Source organism: Terrapene carolina, unplaced genomic scaffold (assembly GCF_002925995.2).
Source record: "Terrapene carolina triunguis isolate 2854851 unplaced genomic scaffold, T_m_triunguis-2.0 Scaffold402, whole genome shotgun sequence".
Taxonomy (NCBI): domain Eukaryota; kingdom Metazoa; phylum Chordata; order Testudines; family Emydidae; genus Terrapene; species Terrapene triunguis.
The window spans coordinates 1,410,148-1,427,150 of NW_020664753.1; the positions used below are offsets into that span (position 1 = coordinate 1,410,148).

A 17,003-nucleotide genomic window follows, 5' to 3' on the forward strand; every position below is an offset into this window, starting at 1 on the left:
ACCACAACCCACAAAGATTTGACCCCAGAGGACGTTCTGCCTCAAGGGATCTGATGACAATGGTTTTAGCAATCCCTGATTGGCTCTTGGTCCCTATAGAAGCCTATGGGGCCTAGCCTGAAGGGTCCAGGCAACAACACAGATCCCTAACTATCTGCCGCAACCACCCTGTTCTCTCTTACTGAACTCCTGGTATTGAACTTGGTGCGGATTTGGATTCAGGCTCCTGATTGACCCCTGGAACCCCAACATTGACCCCAATACCTGGTATTGAGCCTTGGCCTGATTCCTGGCTCTGACCCTTGGCTTACCTCCTGACTCTGACTCCGACTCCGGCTTGACCCTCACCTTGATTCTTGACCCTGATACCGGCTCTGATTCCGGCTTCAGTTCCAGTATCCCAAGCTCCTGTCACTAGTCCTGCCTGCCTTCACCCAGGAGCCTAACAGGGGTATAACTCCAGATGGCTTTGGTCCAAATGCCCCTTTCTGATCTCCTGGAGCATCCCTCTTTGGGAGGTGGGAACTGGTATAGAGAAAACAAGGGCAGTCGCCTCAGCCAACCCTTAGGTTCGTTCTACAACCAAACCTTCACGGAGGCTCTGATAAAGCTTGATGCATTTCTGCCATGCCCTTTGCATTCCTGAGACTAAAGAGATCACAGCACCATGAGAAAGGCCATCCTCACAGAAAGCAGCAGCAGGTCTCCCAGTGAGCTCCCAAGAGAGCTGGTTCTCTGGAGATTTACAGCCCTTTTGGCAGGCTCAGGAGATTTGGATAGCTTGGAGAAGCGTTCCTGCTTTTGACAGCTTCTCTGGACTGAACCCCAACTACTTTTTGAGCCTTCAGAGTTTTCCCCCTCACTTGTCTCTTCTGAGTGGATCTGACTCACAGAAGATGGAAGCCACAGTCAAGAACTGAGGTTCATTTCTACTTGTCTTAAAACCAGTGATAGGCCTGAACCAAACCCCCAGATCTAGACACATCTGCACTTGGACCATTCAAAATCCAAACCTGGATATTAAATTTGCAGCTACTCCCTTCTTTATAGTGGGTCGATCCAAGAACCCCTGCTTTGGAGTGTTTGCAACCTAGGTCTGGACTCAACTGTTGCAGCAGCCATCCATCCATCTGTGCTTAGAAGGGGTTTTATTTTTTTTGTCCATTGAAAATAAATGAATTTTTAAGCAAAAGTGCACACAAGACAGCTCCATATGGGGTCTCATGGCATTAACAGAATCCATGGGCTGCCTTAGAATGACATGCACACATTATAAACGGACAGGGAAAGATTTTTTATTGGCCAAGATCTAACTCCAGCATAATACATTTCTCCAACTCAAGTTACTATCGCTGCTATATACAAGTAGCATCCTGCCTTGAGTTATATGAATGCATGGGGCACAGGGGAATCTCTTCCCTACAGGGCAGTTAGGATTTTAGTTCTAGCTGGCTGTCCTGGATAACATATCCCAGCAGTGTGGTCTGGCCTCAGGCCCTCTTGATCACATGGTGTTTGCTAGGAGGAACTGCAGACAACCCCTTCTCGGAGTAGAGCTGCTCAGAATTTTTTTTTTTGTCAAAACAGTTTTTTTGATGAAAAATCATGTTTTTGTCAGAATCTAAGCGGTTTGAAAAACATGCCGATTTCAACGAACTCTCATTGAAAAAAGGAACAAAGCATTTTGTTAATGTCAAAGTGGCCGACCCTGACATTTTTCAGAACAGAACATTTTGATTTTGTCATTTCAAAACCAGCCTTCAAAATCAAATTCGTTATTTTAATGTATTCTTTTTTAAGTTCTCAAAGGTCAAACCCAGAACAAAATGTTTCCATTGACCCGAAACAAACTTTTCTAAAAATTTTGTTTTTTGGGAAATTTCAACATTTTTTTTGTTCTGATTTAGAACAGGAAGGTTTTGGAAAAGGTGGAATATCCCGCAAATACAAAAATCTGGTACCCGCCCAGCTCTATCCTGGAGAACCCGAAAGGAGCAGGTGGGGTGCAGATCCTTCCGAGTCATCCCTTCCCTATACCACTGCAGGATGCCTCCTGTGTCCTCCCCCTTCCCCCAACCCCCGATACAGAGTAGCGAGGACGGGAGTCTACGGTGATGAGACCTCAAGAAGCAGCTCGAACGGGTGCCCCTGTTTGTGCGCCGGGATGCTGAGCAGACTCTCCATCAGCAGGATGCGCAGGAAGTCCCACACTTGCTTCTTGGCAGGGTGCTCGGGCAGTGGGGCAGCCGGGGGGTCGGGGCAGCTGTTTGCTTCAGCGGCAGCTGGACCGTTGAGGTGCGACAGGCCTTCACAGCCTCCCTGAGTAGAGAGGGCAGACAGTGGCACTCAGGGGAGCTTATTTTACCAGCATTGCTTTCTCCCCACAACTAAGCACAGCTCTACAGAGAGCAGAGGGGAAGCAGTGCAATATGGCCATAAAAACTGAGCGCCAGGACTCCTGGGTTCTATTCCTGCCTGTGTTACACTGAGTATGCCTACCCAGCTGCCGGGCGGATGCTTCCCAGCACGGGCAGATGTACGTGCGTTAGCTCCACTCACCCAAAAATAGCAGTGCAGCTGCCATGGCATGGGCACAACTTGGGCTAGCTCCTGAGTGCATATCCAGGAAGTCAGCAGGACTGTTCTCAGGTGGCCAGCCCGAGCTGCCACGGCCACGCTGATACTTTTAGCAGAGCTAGTGCATGTCTTCTACCTGTGCTGGGAATGACACCTCCAAGCTGCTGCGTAGACATACCCAGAATCATTCTGACCATGGACAAGTCATTTCACTTCTCGGTGCCTCAGTTTCCTCAGCTGTCAAATGGGGCTAATATTAACACCCAGAAGGGTTTAGTGATGCCTAATACACATACCAGTGCCCCAAGGGTGCCAAATAACAATAGCAGCAGCAAAGCAGGAGGATGCACTCAGATGAAAGGGGCTGCAGTATGTGCGAAGCATTGTTAACCCTCTCCGCTGACTTGTTTTAAAATCAGGAATGGGGGAATCAGCTGGCAGCTGAGTGGGGTTTGGTGAGGGCAGTGGGGCTGGGGCGGCTGCTGGGCTGAAGGGTAGGGAAGCAAGGGAGAAGCAACGTTCCCGTTGGGCGAGGGTGGAGCAGCTGGCGGAGGGAAATGAGCGCTGCATGCTCTGGCGAGGGGGTCACGCTCAGAGGGGTGGCTCTTTAGTAGGGAGGATGGCAGTGCAGAGGGATGGCCCCAGCCCCACAAGGAGCGTTGGGATTAAAGAGTTTGGCTGCATCACACCTGGAGCCGAGCCACCCATTAGCTGTCACTGACCAGCGATCCAGGCCATGGCTAAGAGGAAGGAGACAGGGAAGGGTGAAGACACCCAGCAGGGAGCGCTGGATTCAATACGCCAGTCCCTACATTTAGGTTCTGCAAAGGCTGACAGCTTGACGGGCACGGACCATGGGATAGATCCCACAGCTCTGACTGGGTACGACTCACATCGACATCAGCAGGGGCTCAATTTGACTACCAGGGCAAAGGTGTCAGCGTCTGGCTCGATCACAGCCATCCAAGCTGGTTCACACTTACCTGTGGTGCCCCCGCATGGAAGACGACAGTGGCTAAGGTTTGCAGGAAGTCCGAGCAGCGCCACACCGGGTCCTGGGGGTAGCTGTGGTAGATCAGGCACAGGAACTGCATGACGTTCCCAGGATAGGCCACCTCCCAGGAGCCCTCCGTACCTGCAAAGGGCTGAACACCAACGGGCGCGTCTCGTCAGGGCAGCACTTCACTTGTACGCATGCTCAGCTGAGTTAGCACACCTTGCCTTGTTCTTCTCAGCAGTCCCCAAAGATCTGAGTGGCCTCGGCTTGGCCGAGCTGGAGAAGTCACGAATGGATTGCTCCAGCGGCCACAGGGAGCAGCTGCTTAGATCCACACATTCCTCTCCTGAGCCTGAACACAGCTCTAACCACAGAGCTGGGGCTTTCTCCACTCAGAATGGGCAGGGGCTGGGGCCCAGAAGCACACTGGGAGGGGCCAGGATCCAGCCCCCAACTCTCAGATCCTGGCCGTAAGCACAGACAGGGTCTCTCTGAAGCCCCCTCCTCCCAGCAATGATAACACAGCCAGGTCAGTACCTGGCAGCCATCAGCTCCCTGCCCACCACTGTGCTGTCACCCCTTGGGGAGGGAATGGGCTGCCTCAAGCAGAACTCTCCACCACTCCCTCTGCGGGGCCCTGCACGCACACAGCCGGCCGCTCACCTTGTTCACTGTGGCCTTAACCATCTCCAGCAGCAGGGCCACTGCCTCTGTGCACAGCCCAGCTTTAAGGACGTCCTCCGTCTGGTGGTTCTGCAGGAGCCACTGCAGCATGGAGTCCAGATCTGCCTGAAGGGAGGGAGAGACATTTGAGGAGGAGGCTGCTGACAGGGGCATAGCTGCACCTTTCACTACTTTTGGAGCAGTCTAGAGCGATGGGTGAAACCTCCAGGAGGTTCCTGTTCTTTCCACATCCAGCTGCATCAGCCACAAGGACAGTAGAACCTCACAATTACGGACACTTCGGGAATGGAGGTTGTCCGTAACTCTGAAATGGTCCATAACTATAAACAAGACGTTGCAGACTTCAGCCACAGGGAAGTTGGGGCTGCAGCTGCAGGGGTCAGGGATGGGGCTTCTGACCCTAGGGGCCATCAGGGCTCCCGGAAGGGGGCTCAGGGCTTCTGTCCCCCCCCTGGGAGCATCAGGGCTCAGGGGTTTAGACCTGGGGGGAATGCTGGGACTTGGGGTTTCAGCCCCGCGGCTCCATTCTGGCTTCAGGCCTGAAGGGGGCGCTGGTTATCAGGGCTTCAGCCCTGAGGCTCCATTCCCAGTTTTAGCCAGGGGGGAGCACCAGGGCTTGGGGCTTTAGCTACGGGGGGGGGGGCACACTGGGGCTGAAACCGGCAGTCCCCCCGTAGCTAACGCCCCGATCCCCGACGCCCCCCATGGGACTGAAACTGAGAGCAGAGCCGTGGGGCTGAAGCCCCGATCCTCAGTTCCCCCCTCCACCCCTGGCTGAAACTGAGAGCAGAGCCCTGGCACTCCCCCCAATCTAAAGCCCTGAGTCCTAGTGCTCCCAAAGGTCAGAAGCCCTGAGTCCCCCCTCTGCCAGGAGTCCTGACCCCCCCACACACATCATGCGGCTGCAGCCCCAGTTCCCCAGTGGCTGAAGCCCCGAGGCAGTACAGTATTTGCCTTTTTTTTTTTTGTCTGCGTTGCTGCCTGCTTGAGGACTTCCGGGTCCACATGGTGTTCGGTTGACCGGTAAGTCCGTAACTCTGGTGTTCATATCTTTGAGGTTCTACTGTAGCTCCAAACACCACAAGCTTCCCCTAGCCTGGATGCTTGTGTTGACTAGGGCAGACGTTGTTGGGCTGCCTCTCCCTTTGGAGCCATTACAGAGAAGCAGCTTAGGAATCCCAGGGAGCAAAGCAGGGTCCCCTAGCCAAGGTGCAAACTCTCATTCACACACACACACCGGCCTTTGCGGGGGCCTTACCTTGGAGGCTTCTGGTGGGTCACACTGTGGGGTTCCCAGGAACAGCCCTGAGACCAGCAGGTAGATCTCCGGGAGGTGAATGTGATTAATCAGACATGCTTGCAGCACCGTGAGCCCGAAAATCAGGTAGGGGTCATAGTCAGGCATCAGGGGCCCACTTTTCAAATTGTCTAAAAGCAAAGGAAGAAAACATGCTTTGAATGGCTCAGTTTCCATCCTGCATCAGGTGCAGTGGAGAGGGATGGCTGACTGACAATGACCAGCAATTCTCTGGGGCCCAAACCATCCTGCCGTCCTCCCGGCAACAACCCCAGCCGTTAGAAGAATTTCTCTGACATTAGCAAAATAGAAAACCACCCTCCATTCTCATTCACATGGTGTGAAGTTCTCTTGTACACTCTGTGATGTTGCACCCCCTAATGCTTTATGGAAATATGCTTATGAATGTATATATGACATAACTGGAATATGTTTTATGCTACATATGCCATGTAACATATCTCTGCAAAGGTTATGATCTACTGAATATATTCATCCTATTTGTATGCATGTATCATTTTTGTATTCGAAGTTATGAATATTGGCTGTGTACTTGTTTGAATTTAAGTAGCCTTAGTAAGGCATTTGGTCAGCTTCTTAAGAAAGGAATTTGCAAGTTAAGTGCCCAATCAAGAAACACTTAACAGACAATGGAACCTTGGAAGACTCCAATCCACATAAGAAGTCTACCTGGGGATGTTCAAGGTAGCATGTAAGCAATGGCTGCCACTTGTAAGGAACTGAGTCATGCATGGAGATGTGACTTGCCCATGTGACTCCAAAACTCCATCTTGGAGCTGGATTTTGCATAGGAGAGGTGAGGGGGTCTCCACCCACAAAAGAAAGTCTATTTAAGCCTCTGGGAGACCTCTCCATTTTGCCTTCAGCTGGCTCAAGAGATAGCCTCTTCACCCCCAAAGGATACCTGAAAGAAACTGGAACAAAGGACAGTAACCAGAGGGGTGTGAGTGATTGCTGGACCCAGACTAGAAGGAGGCTAGTCTGTAAAAGAAGCTTACTGGAACATCTCTGAGGGTGAGATTTTATCTGTAATCACTTTTTTACTATATTAGGTTTAGACTTGCATATTTTATTTTATTTTGCTTCGTAATTCACTTTGTTCTGTCTGTTATTACTTGGAACCACTTAAATCCTACTTTTTGCATTTAATAAAATTACTTTTTATTTATTAATTAACCCAGAGTAAGTATTAATACCTGGTGGGGGCAAACAGCTGTGCATATCTCTCTATCAGTGTTATAGAGGGCGAACAATTTATGAGTTTACCCTGTATAAGCTTTATTCAGGGTAAAACGGATTTATTTGGGGTTTGGACCCCATTGGAAACTGGGCATCTGGGTGTTGGAGACAGGAACACTTCTTAAGCTGTTTTCAATTTAGCCTGCAGCTTTTGAGGGACGTGGTTCAGACCTGGGGCTGTGTTTGTAGCAGGCAAGCATGTCTGGCACAACCAGGCAGGGTTCTGAAGTCCCAAGCTGCCAGGGAAAACGGGCTTAGGGGTAGTCTCAGCACATCAATTGGCAGTACTAAGGGGGTTTCTGTGATCCAACCCGTCACACACTCCCCATCCAGACTGGGGAGTGAGCAGAACAGGGTTGGAGCAAATCTCAGAGGGACTAGAAGGTGATGACTGACCTACTCACAGACGTACAGACCAGTTAGTCTGACCTCCTGCACAGACCAGACCACACAATCTCCTCACCCAGTGATTTCTGGTCTGGAATCCCCAGCCTGCAGTATGATGGAGAAGGCATCTCCCAGCCCAGCAGTAGGAGATTATCCTGCTGCTTGGCCCATACTAAGCTCACATTGAAGTCAATGGGAGATTTGCTATTTTATGCAACTGGAGCTGGACTGGGAGCCCTAGCTGATTGCTTCTGCACCAGGGTCAACATAGTTTTCATGAAACTTTCCCTGGAAGAGGCTATTCTGGGAGCGAGTCTCATATCTGGGACATACCCATTAGAATATCCAGCCCCGTGGAGCTGTTTGACATCCAGCGCCCGGCCACCACCCCCTCCTTGAACTTCCTCAGCAGTGTGGGATTGTGGAGGAAGTGCAGCAGCAGTTTGACCCCCATCACGACGGTGCTTGGGTGCAGATGGCTTTGCGTGAACAAGAGGAACCAGTCAGGCCCCAGCGCCAGGAACGTCTCCTCTTGAGCCCTGGGAGAAACACAGCATGAGAAGTATACACGTTAAAGACACAGGGGAAGATTTGACCTAGGAGCCTACATCACAATGGAGAGTTTATTCTCCTATATCATTTAGGCCCTTACTCTGAAGAGTATTTAGGTGCCTAACTCCCATACCTTTGAGGATCTTTGCAATGACTTAGGTTCCTAAATCACTTAGGCTCTGGATCTCGTGCTCACAATCCGGTGCTGAGGAGATTCATTAGCTTGTTTGTCCACATAGTTTGAGCCATCTAATCCCTATCAAGCCCAATTTAATTTATTCCCAGACAAACTACATCAAGATGGAGTCACAGTTAAGGTCAACATCTCAGTAATTCAGGATAAAACACATGACAGGGATGTTGTAATTTCCCAACTCAACTGTTATAAACCCAGGAAATTCAGAATTAAGGTTTAAACTTGAAAGAAATCCCAACATGCTAACGTATACAAATGTGTACTTAAGGCACCCAAGCAACCTTAACTCTGCCCTGTAGTGATGCAATAACTGTGTGATTAGGATTAAGATATTGTAGTATTTGTAATCCCAATTAGATTAAACTGCTTTTTAAAGACACATCAGATTTCTTTTCCCCTCACAGAATAGATAAGGAAACCGTGATCTCTCTGATCCCACTGTTTGGCAACTGTGGAGAAAATGTTGTCTATTTAATGGATATCACTCTAAACCTCAGATACCTCACTGGAAAAACAAACAAACTTTGAACCCAAACCTGACACATTCCGCCTCTCTTTCATTGACTAACGACACTCATAAATGCTAACCGGGTGTTGAGCGCTGGTCAAACACAGAGAGAGAGGGAACCTCGAAGGAGCCACGGTCCCTCCTCCGCCCACTCCATCCTCAAATGCAGGAGTCTCAAACTCAAATTACCACGAGGGCCACATGAGGACTAGTACATTGGCCCGAGGGCCGCATCACTGAAACCTTTTCATACAACGATACAAAAGTATAGTCAAAAATGAAAAAAATGAACAACTACAGCTAAGTGAGACCTGTGGGGTCCTGCTGAACATATCACGGCTCGCCTGCCCCGTCAGCTACTCTAGAGGCACCAAGAGGGATTTGATCTGAAAGGGAAAATGGAGAGCCTAGGCAAGACACTTGGCTCTCACCTCCTGAGTCTAGGATTTAAAGCTAAACTGATGTTACATGATATGAGTTTGCTGGTCTCGGCTTAGGCTCTGGTCGTCAAGTCTTGTGACTCCTGTCTGTTGATTTAAAGGTAGTCTAGGGCTCTGGGGCCAGAGGTATGGCAACATGTGCAGGATGTAGTCCTTGAGACTCCCCCAGCTCTGAGCACCTGGGCTGGGGCTAATGGCAAAGAGGACACGAGCTTCCACAAGGTGATGTTCTGTTGTAACCGTTCCTGTGGGGGAAGAGCCTCCTAGTTCATGTACACAAAAGAATGAAAATGCTGAAGGGACAGGCAGCAGCCAGCTGCAATTTGGAGGCAGGGAGCATGTGCACCGTGTGAGCACGTCTTGTAACAGGAGGCAGGAGGTGCTGTCCTGAGAGCATGGAGGATAGAGGCACATTGATCTGATTCAAGTAAACAAAACCATCCAACCCCCACCCTAAAGAGAACTTCCCAGCCAAATCACTCATCCCACAGTGCTGCAAACCTTCCACCTTCGGCAGACAGCAGCCAAAGCAGAATGCCAAACCACCTCACTCAAATGACAAAACACGCCCCTTCCCTGCCCCTATTCCAACCCCTTTCCCAAATTCCCACCCGGGCCCCGCCTCCTCCCCTGAGCGCGCCACATTCCTGCTCCTCCCCCTCCCTCCTGGAGCGTGCAAACAGCTGTTTGGCAGCGGCTGGGCAGGAAGCACTGGGAGGTAGGTGGAGGAGCAGGGACGCGGTGCACTCGGGGGGGGAGGAGGAGGGGAGCTTGGCTGCTGGTGGGTGCAGAGCACCCACTAATTTTTCCCCATGGGTGCTCCAGCCCTGGAGCACCCACAGAGTCGGCGCCTATGCGACCCGCGTGTTTGAGACCCCTGCTCAAATGGTTCTACTTACTCAGAGGACAGATGAAGTTTGTCTGAACACATTACATCTAACAACATCTTCAGTAACTGGTTTCGGAGCCAGATTGTCTTCCCAGATGTTTGGCTTAAGGCTACAAAAATCAGAAGGAAATAAAAAGTAAAGAGGAGACAAAACACGTGTTTCCAGCACTTCGATGAACAGCCTTGTTTGTAGCCAATACAAATATAACTGGTTGTTAACTGGGTGGAGTGAAGTAGGTGCGAATATTTGGAAGTGGGGATCCTGTCACTGTAAGCACTAGTCATTTCTGAGTTCTGTTCCCAAAGCCCTATCATGAAGGATGTTTAAAACTAGACTGGACAAAATGCTGGATAATGAATAATCTGCAGGGAACAATTCTAGACTGGGTGGAAGAGAAGGCTGGAATGGATGACTACAGAGGTGTTTTTCCACCTCTAAACTCTGTGCATTGGCACTCAGGCTACCAGTGTCTCCATAAAGTATTCTGTTTAGGGTGACCAGATGGGATGAAGAAAATATCGAGACACATTGGGTGGGGAGGGAGGGGGAGGAGTCCCGCCGGCGGACAACAAAAAAAAAGGCGGGGGGGGAGTCCCACCAGCGGAGCAAAAAAAACCCAGGAGTGCGAAATATTGGGACAAATTGTGTCCCGACCAGACATCGGTCAGGATGCGGGACAAATGCCTAAATATCAGGACAGTCCTGATTTTATCGGGACGTCTGGTCACCCTAATTCTGTTGCTTGGATGTGTTGTATCCAATAGGATCTCCACTGGGACCACTAATAGGACGAAAGTAACAGGAAGTCGAGGTGGCTGGCTCTCCCAGCAGTCAAATCAGACACAAATAGGGTAGACATTTAAAAGATGCATGGCTCCTTGCACTGGAGTATGCACTTGCCCTTGAGAATGCCCCCTCACCCACATGGGACTCCAGCACAATGCAAAAACTACAGTGGGCCAAGAGCAACAACCACATTCCCATGGAATCCTGGGAGGGAATTTTCACCCTTTCATTCCATTGTTTTTAACCCACAAATATTGATCTCTGTGAAATTTCAACCAAATGGACATTTCTCTCCCTGGAGACTTATGAAAACCAGCACTTGAGGGGCTTTTGGTGCAGTGATCAAGTTCTGCCAACCTAACTGCAGGAGAGATACCTGAGAGGGGAAAGCATAACTAAGCACGTCACCTGGCTTTAGAACAGACCTTCCCAGACATGACTGTTCTCTGTCCCTTTAGTACCCACTGTGCTGTTCAGAGTAGGGCCCTGACCCAGCAAAGCAATTCATTTTGGACACATGAGTAGTTCTGCAGCATATCCCGAGGTCTGCCCTTCCTGCCCTCCTTCCCCTCGTCCCCACCCCGAGCACAGCCCTAATGCATTTAGGACCTGCCAGGGGGATGAGGGGCAGCATCCATCAGAATTCACTCACCAAAGGGATCTCCTTACCTTCTCCTGGCAGATCAGAGATCCCATCCAGGCATATCTGACTTTCATCCACAGAAGAGGGCTTTAAAGTGTAAACAAGGAACAATCCAATCCTTTCAGAGAAAGAGGAAACCATTTTTGGTTAGCAGCGTTGCCGACTATCACTATTATACTGTGAGTCTCTTGATAGTTGTTGCTTTTCTTAAAGCTTCAGCTCCTGGAGTCATGGGATTATGTGAGAATCTCGGCTTTCATTAATAGAGTATGTTTCTAGCCCTTGTGGAGAAAAGCTTGAAAATGTGACCCCCTAATGACTCAAAAATAGAAGGCAAATAAAAAGGATCCCCCCTTTTAAAATAAAATTCATGATTTTAAAGTCAGTTTTGTGATTTTGGGGGCTTGATTTATGATTTTTGAACCACTGGATTTGATAATATTGGGTTAGCAATGCTGCTTGTGCCAGGTGTCCCTGACCCCTTGGGAGCTCCCCTCATAGTGTTTCTGAGCGACACCTCACTGGCTTCCAGGCATGCAACACCCAGCATGGAATCTCTAGCAGCCTGACAGGAAGCAGCTGTGGCAACCCCTTTTCACTTATGAAATGCTTGAATTCCATTTTCCAGTTCTCATCATAAATGGATGAATGTTACGCATGCACAAAGCAAGTGAGTGCAGTGCCATCGTCTGATTCTGAGTGGTGTTCCCTATAGACTAAAATACCACACTACAAGAACACTCTAGACACTACAACGTACTATAGCATTCCCCCAGGTTTGGGACAGTACAGGTCCCCTGTTTTTTAACAATGCTCAGGGCCTGCTGCACTAGCCACTTTCCTGGAGGCTGTGAGACAGGGGCTGTCCTTATTTGCTCGCACTGCACAGTACCATGCAGATTGCCAGATCCAAACAATTAACAATAAATAAAACTTAGTCAGTTGCAGTCCCCCTCATCTTTAATAAAGAAAGAGGCTGCCCATGGATACTGCAGGTCCCAGCATGCAATGCTGCATCTGGACCAGAGCGATTTCATTAAAATCAAGATGGAGCTTTGAATGTTGGCCTGTGTCATCTCGGTGGCCCGCACCCCTGTGCGTGAGGGTTGTGGACAGCACCGGATGGGTCTCAGCTGGCCCACAGGACAGAGGCTGACCAGTCTGGGCATGGGCTATCAAATACTGCAGCATTGTGTTTCAAGCAGCTCTTCCCTCAGACAGCAATCAAGGGTTGGAATTCTCTTCTCCAGAAGGTCCTGGCAAAGGCAGTCTCCACAAGATTCAAGAATAAAATGGCCAGTTGGACACCATCCAAGCAATGGGATCAGACACCCATCAGCCTGGGACCAGCCTGCAGTAATCTTACCTACCTTGAGTAGGTCGTCCAACTGAGGTCAATGGGGCTACCTGTGCTATATTCACTGTAAGGGTCACAACTTAGCCGGGGGTGATTCTCACTCACTTGAACAGGGCTGAATTAAATGCTGAATTGGCTGTCAGGGGAGTTTTCCCCTACAATTGCTTGGCAGGGATCTACAGGGATTCTGTCTTTGTCCAGAGCACAAATCAGGGCTGGATGAGGCGGGTGTGATCACACAATAGGATTCCTATGCTTGTAGGGGGACTGCTCACTTATGAGCTGAGAAAATACCGCAAGGTCGGGGTTACCTAAGAATGTCTTTGATGTTGAAATAGCCCTGCAGCAGGTGGGAGAAGATGGTACAGATAGTGGTGACTCGTGAGCGGCTGATCTCGACGTCGTTGAGGAGGAAAACCAGTTTGGGCACCATTTGCATCTGGTAGGCGACTTTGGCATTCCAACATCCATCTCTGCGTCAAAGCAAGAGGAACGTTAAAAGCCTTTACTGGAAAAAGGCAATTCTGCGGAGTTTCTGCTAAAAGGGTTCTGCGCTCACTCTTTGTACCACGGACTTCTGACGTTGCCTTGGCAACCGATCAAAACTCTGTCAGACAAATTGAATATGTGTCGGAGATGGGGATCTGAAGCCTTCTCGGTGTGTTCCTCCCCCCCGTCTTTCCCCGGAAACGGCCGCCTTTCAGTGAGTTCAAACAAAACAAAGTTATTGACTTGGAAAGCCATGAATTGGTGGAAATAAATGCTGTTCTTGTAAAACTCAGCAAGAGACATCAGACGCGATCGTGCATGGCTTTTCAGTGCCAACAGAATGGAATCTACAGGCCACATTGAGGCAGCCGGTCTGTCTCACCTTGTGTCTCCAAATATATTTAACTCTATCGTAGAGCTGGTTGGGAAATTATTCTTTCCTCTGCGCAAATTTGGGACGGGGAGGTTGTTAAAAATCTCAACATTATTTGGTCTAAATTTCAGTTTTAAACCTGAAATCTTTCATCAAAAAAGATTGTTGTGGGGTGAGGGGGAGAACTTTCACCCTTGATTAAATGAAAATGTTTTGACTAAAAGGTTTTTATGGCAAAGATGTTTTCAACCAGCTTCATTATTTTTAAAAAATCAAATGAATAAATAGACATCTGGCTTTCTATTAGGAGTTGTCTGTAGTGTGCCCAGCATACTTTGGGCACTGAATAAATAACCAATGAAAAATAATAAGCCATCTTCTCCCTCTAAAAGTTGAAGATATGAAGAATTCTGACATTAAATTGATCTCCCTTTGAGGGCATTGTCATCCTGAGATTTGCACTGCTGAATAGCGACTGCTCCAACCAGTCCTTACAGATGTCATTCTCCAGAGCAGTTGTGTGCATAGAGCTAAACTGCAATTACCAAACTCAGTCATCTGGACTTGTTTCTATTCAACACATGAAAAACTTCCCATCTAGTCTAACCAGGCAAGATGACCTTTCTTTCTCTAAGTGCTATGGGTCTCAAGTACTCTGCTGGTGTAACCTCACTAAAGTTAATGCAATGTCTTCAGCCAGGAATTTGGTCCTATGATTCTACGACATGGCCAACAGAACCAGTAAATGAAAGCTTGGATTTTCACAGGGCTCTAGAAAAGCTAGTTGCCTGCCATCTTCCATGGATTTTCAATGGGATCTGGGCACATAACTCTTTTAGAGACATTCAAAAATCCCAGCCTAAGCTTATTCGTTTATCCCGTCTCTGCCATAGATGCCTACTATGTACCTTGAGGGCTGCAGGATCTCCACAAGATGTGAAAACAGGGCAAGGTCGAGATTTTCTGGTGCATTTGACCAAAGCTGAAAGACAAATGAAACCAGAGATTTCACAGCTTCTTGAGTTCAGCTCTTATTTCATCTCATGTCAGTAGAGAAAAAGATTTTTAAAAAAATCAAATGTGTTTCTGCAGCACATGCCTTCATCCCAAGATCTTAAAGCGCTTTACAAACATTAGTGAGGCCTCATAACATCCACATGAGGTAACAGAGCGTGTCTATTACTGATGGGGAAACTGAGGCATGGTGCTATTTGCCTACAGTGAGTCAGTGGCAGAGGAGGAGAACAGAACCCAGGAGTCCTGGTTCCCACTTTTTCTGCTCTAACATCCCCACTAAATCCATTTGGTTTAAAAACAAATCGGAAAACATGCAACACACACAATCTAGTTTGAGCCAATAATGCCTGGAGGAAGTGTGGCCCAGTGTAAAGCATACTGGCCTGGACTGAGTAGATTTGGGTTCTGACTCTGTCACTGATCTGCCATATAAATGTGGGTGAGTATTGGTGCCTCAGTTTTCCCATCTGTAAAATGGGGACAACAATACTTCCCTTTGTAAAGTGTTGTGGATGAAATGTGCTGTATAAAATATAAGTATTATTGTACCATGTTAAAGCACATGGATTAAGCTATGTTGGAAAAAAAACAAATATACCATAGAGTACATTTTAAAGTGAACTCACAATGACATTTTTCAATTTGCATCAAGTGTTTCTTGGATTTAGGGGAAAAGGAGTAAAATAAAGCACAAAAATGAGTATTTCAGAAATATGGAAATGCAGAAATGATTGTGGAGAGAAAATATATCCAATTGCACAGTGCACAAAAGCAGGCAAGCTGCAGTTTGCACCCAGAGAATGAGCTTCCATAATTGCTCTGACTGACATGCCCCAGAGAGATCTGCCATGAATCTCTGAAACACATACTTGTGCAGCCCTGACTAGGGACTTTTGCAGAAACTGAGATCATGTAGCGTGAGCAGAGTAACATCAGAGTGCAGGTGCTTTAGAAGAGAGCTAGAGAACAACTCTGGAGGCCCTATAAAGATCCTCCTACCACATAGCCTGGTCCAAGAATTCTACAGATTCAGCTCAGAGGCATGTGGACAGCAGCAGGACTGCGGGAGCTGGCCTGGTTAATGCTCACAGATGCAGAAGTTTCCCCCTTTGCAGGGGTTTTCTGTGGTCAGAGTTCTCGGTCAGAGTGCAGAACAAGGTGGGTTTATTCAATGAGACTTTTTGTGACAGGTCCAGTAGAGCTGAAACCCTTTGCAGGGGAGCCATCTTTTCCAAAGAACAACTCCACACTAAGTGTAGCCTGAGCCTGAACTGCAGGGCACACATGGTAACACACTCAGCCAATCTGGGCCTTTCACCTTTTTCTCCCAGGGGAAGTGCCTGAGGAGCCATCCCTGGAGACATTTAAACGAGGCTGGACAAAGCACTGGAAAACAGATTGCAGGCACCAGTCCGGTTTTGGTCCAGTAGGTGGAGAGGGGTGGGAATGGAGGGGACGAACTAATAGGTCTCTCCCATCACTAATTTCTATGAAACTGGATTCACCCCATGTGAGTGCATGATAGAAGAAATTCACCGCACTGTCGAGATCCCAAAGCAGGGCCCATCTAGCACATAAGCCCCACTTATGGACCCAATCCAAGGTGGTGCTGACAGCACCATCCAGCAGATGCTCATTTACTCACAGAATGCATCCCTAAGCCCGGACTTCAGTGGTGTATAGACCTTTGTATGGGCCCTCTGCCTTGGGGGGAATTTCACCCTACAAGCAGGTTCCATGCTTCAGAGTAGGTGACAATCTCTCAGATTTGTTCAGCTACTGGAATGATCAGGGTACTTGGACAACTGACGATGGGGTGGCAGCACCAACAGGACAAGCAATTAATCTCCAGCCCATCTCAAATTACAAACATACTATTCTGGATCTGCTGGCTGGAGCGAGACATAAAAATAACTTACCCTCCTTGGGGGAATTTAGAGACAGACCCAAACTGCACCGGAATCCAGACTTCAAACACCCCATGTCTGGAAGGTACTTATATGCAGGGTTTTAATTCAGACCCACGCCAGATAAGTTGTAGCCTTCTCATCAGATACACCAGTTCAGAAGGTGCTGCCACAGAACTAAGTTTATACTCTAGAGCCTCCTTTAATATAGTTAAGGGAACTCATACAATATTAGTAGCTTTACCTCAAAGTTACTGAGAACATATTGGAATGCACCATAGTTCTTTATAGTCGAGGATTCCAAGCCCAGCTCTGCCGTGCCTGCTATGGAGAGCACCAGCTGTAAAATCCTGTTGTTTAGCAGTTTTGTCTTCCTCTTTAGTAGGTACGCCAGGAGCTGAAAAGAGTTATTGTGCATTCATTGAGCCCAAAAGCTGTAAAGAGCACAATAGAAAATACAATCTGCCTCACTGACCTTATAACATATTATCCAGTGTTATTACTAAATAAGACACGCACAGCACACTCCAGACACAGTATTCATACATGTATGTGTCAAGTATCAAAGGGGTAGCCGTGTTAGTCTGGATCTGTAAAAGCAGCAAAGAGTCCTGTGGCACTTTATAGACTAACAGACGTATAG

At 48.4% G+C, this 17,003-nt stretch overlaps 1 protein-coding gene across 1 annotated transcript in view; it reads right to left on the minus strand.

Annotated features, from left to right (window-relative positions):
* The window catches only part of WDFY4 (WDFY family member 4), a 230,467-nt gene that overhangs the window by 127,770 nt on the left and 85,694 nt on the right, over positions 1-17,003 (minus strand). Inside the window, exons 23-32 of the mRNA XM_026658165.2 lie at positions 16,605-16,757; positions 14,345-14,418; positions 12,886-13,047; positions 11,244-11,335; positions 9,798-9,897; positions 7,536-7,741; positions 5,517-5,686; positions 4,238-4,363; positions 3,561-3,722; positions 2,122-2,319 (exon numbers count right to left, since the gene is read on the minus strand). Coding sequence (XP_026513950.1) covers positions 2,122-2,319; positions 3,561-3,722; positions 4,238-4,363; positions 5,517-5,686; positions 7,536-7,741; positions 9,798-9,897; positions 11,244-11,335; positions 12,886-13,047; positions 14,345-14,418; positions 16,605-16,757 — 1,443 coding nt within the window. The remainder of the gene's footprint in view (positions 1-2,121; positions 2,320-3,560; positions 3,723-4,237; positions 4,364-5,516; positions 5,687-7,535; positions 7,742-9,797; positions 9,898-11,243; positions 11,336-12,885; positions 13,048-14,344; positions 14,419-16,604; positions 16,758-17,003) is intronic.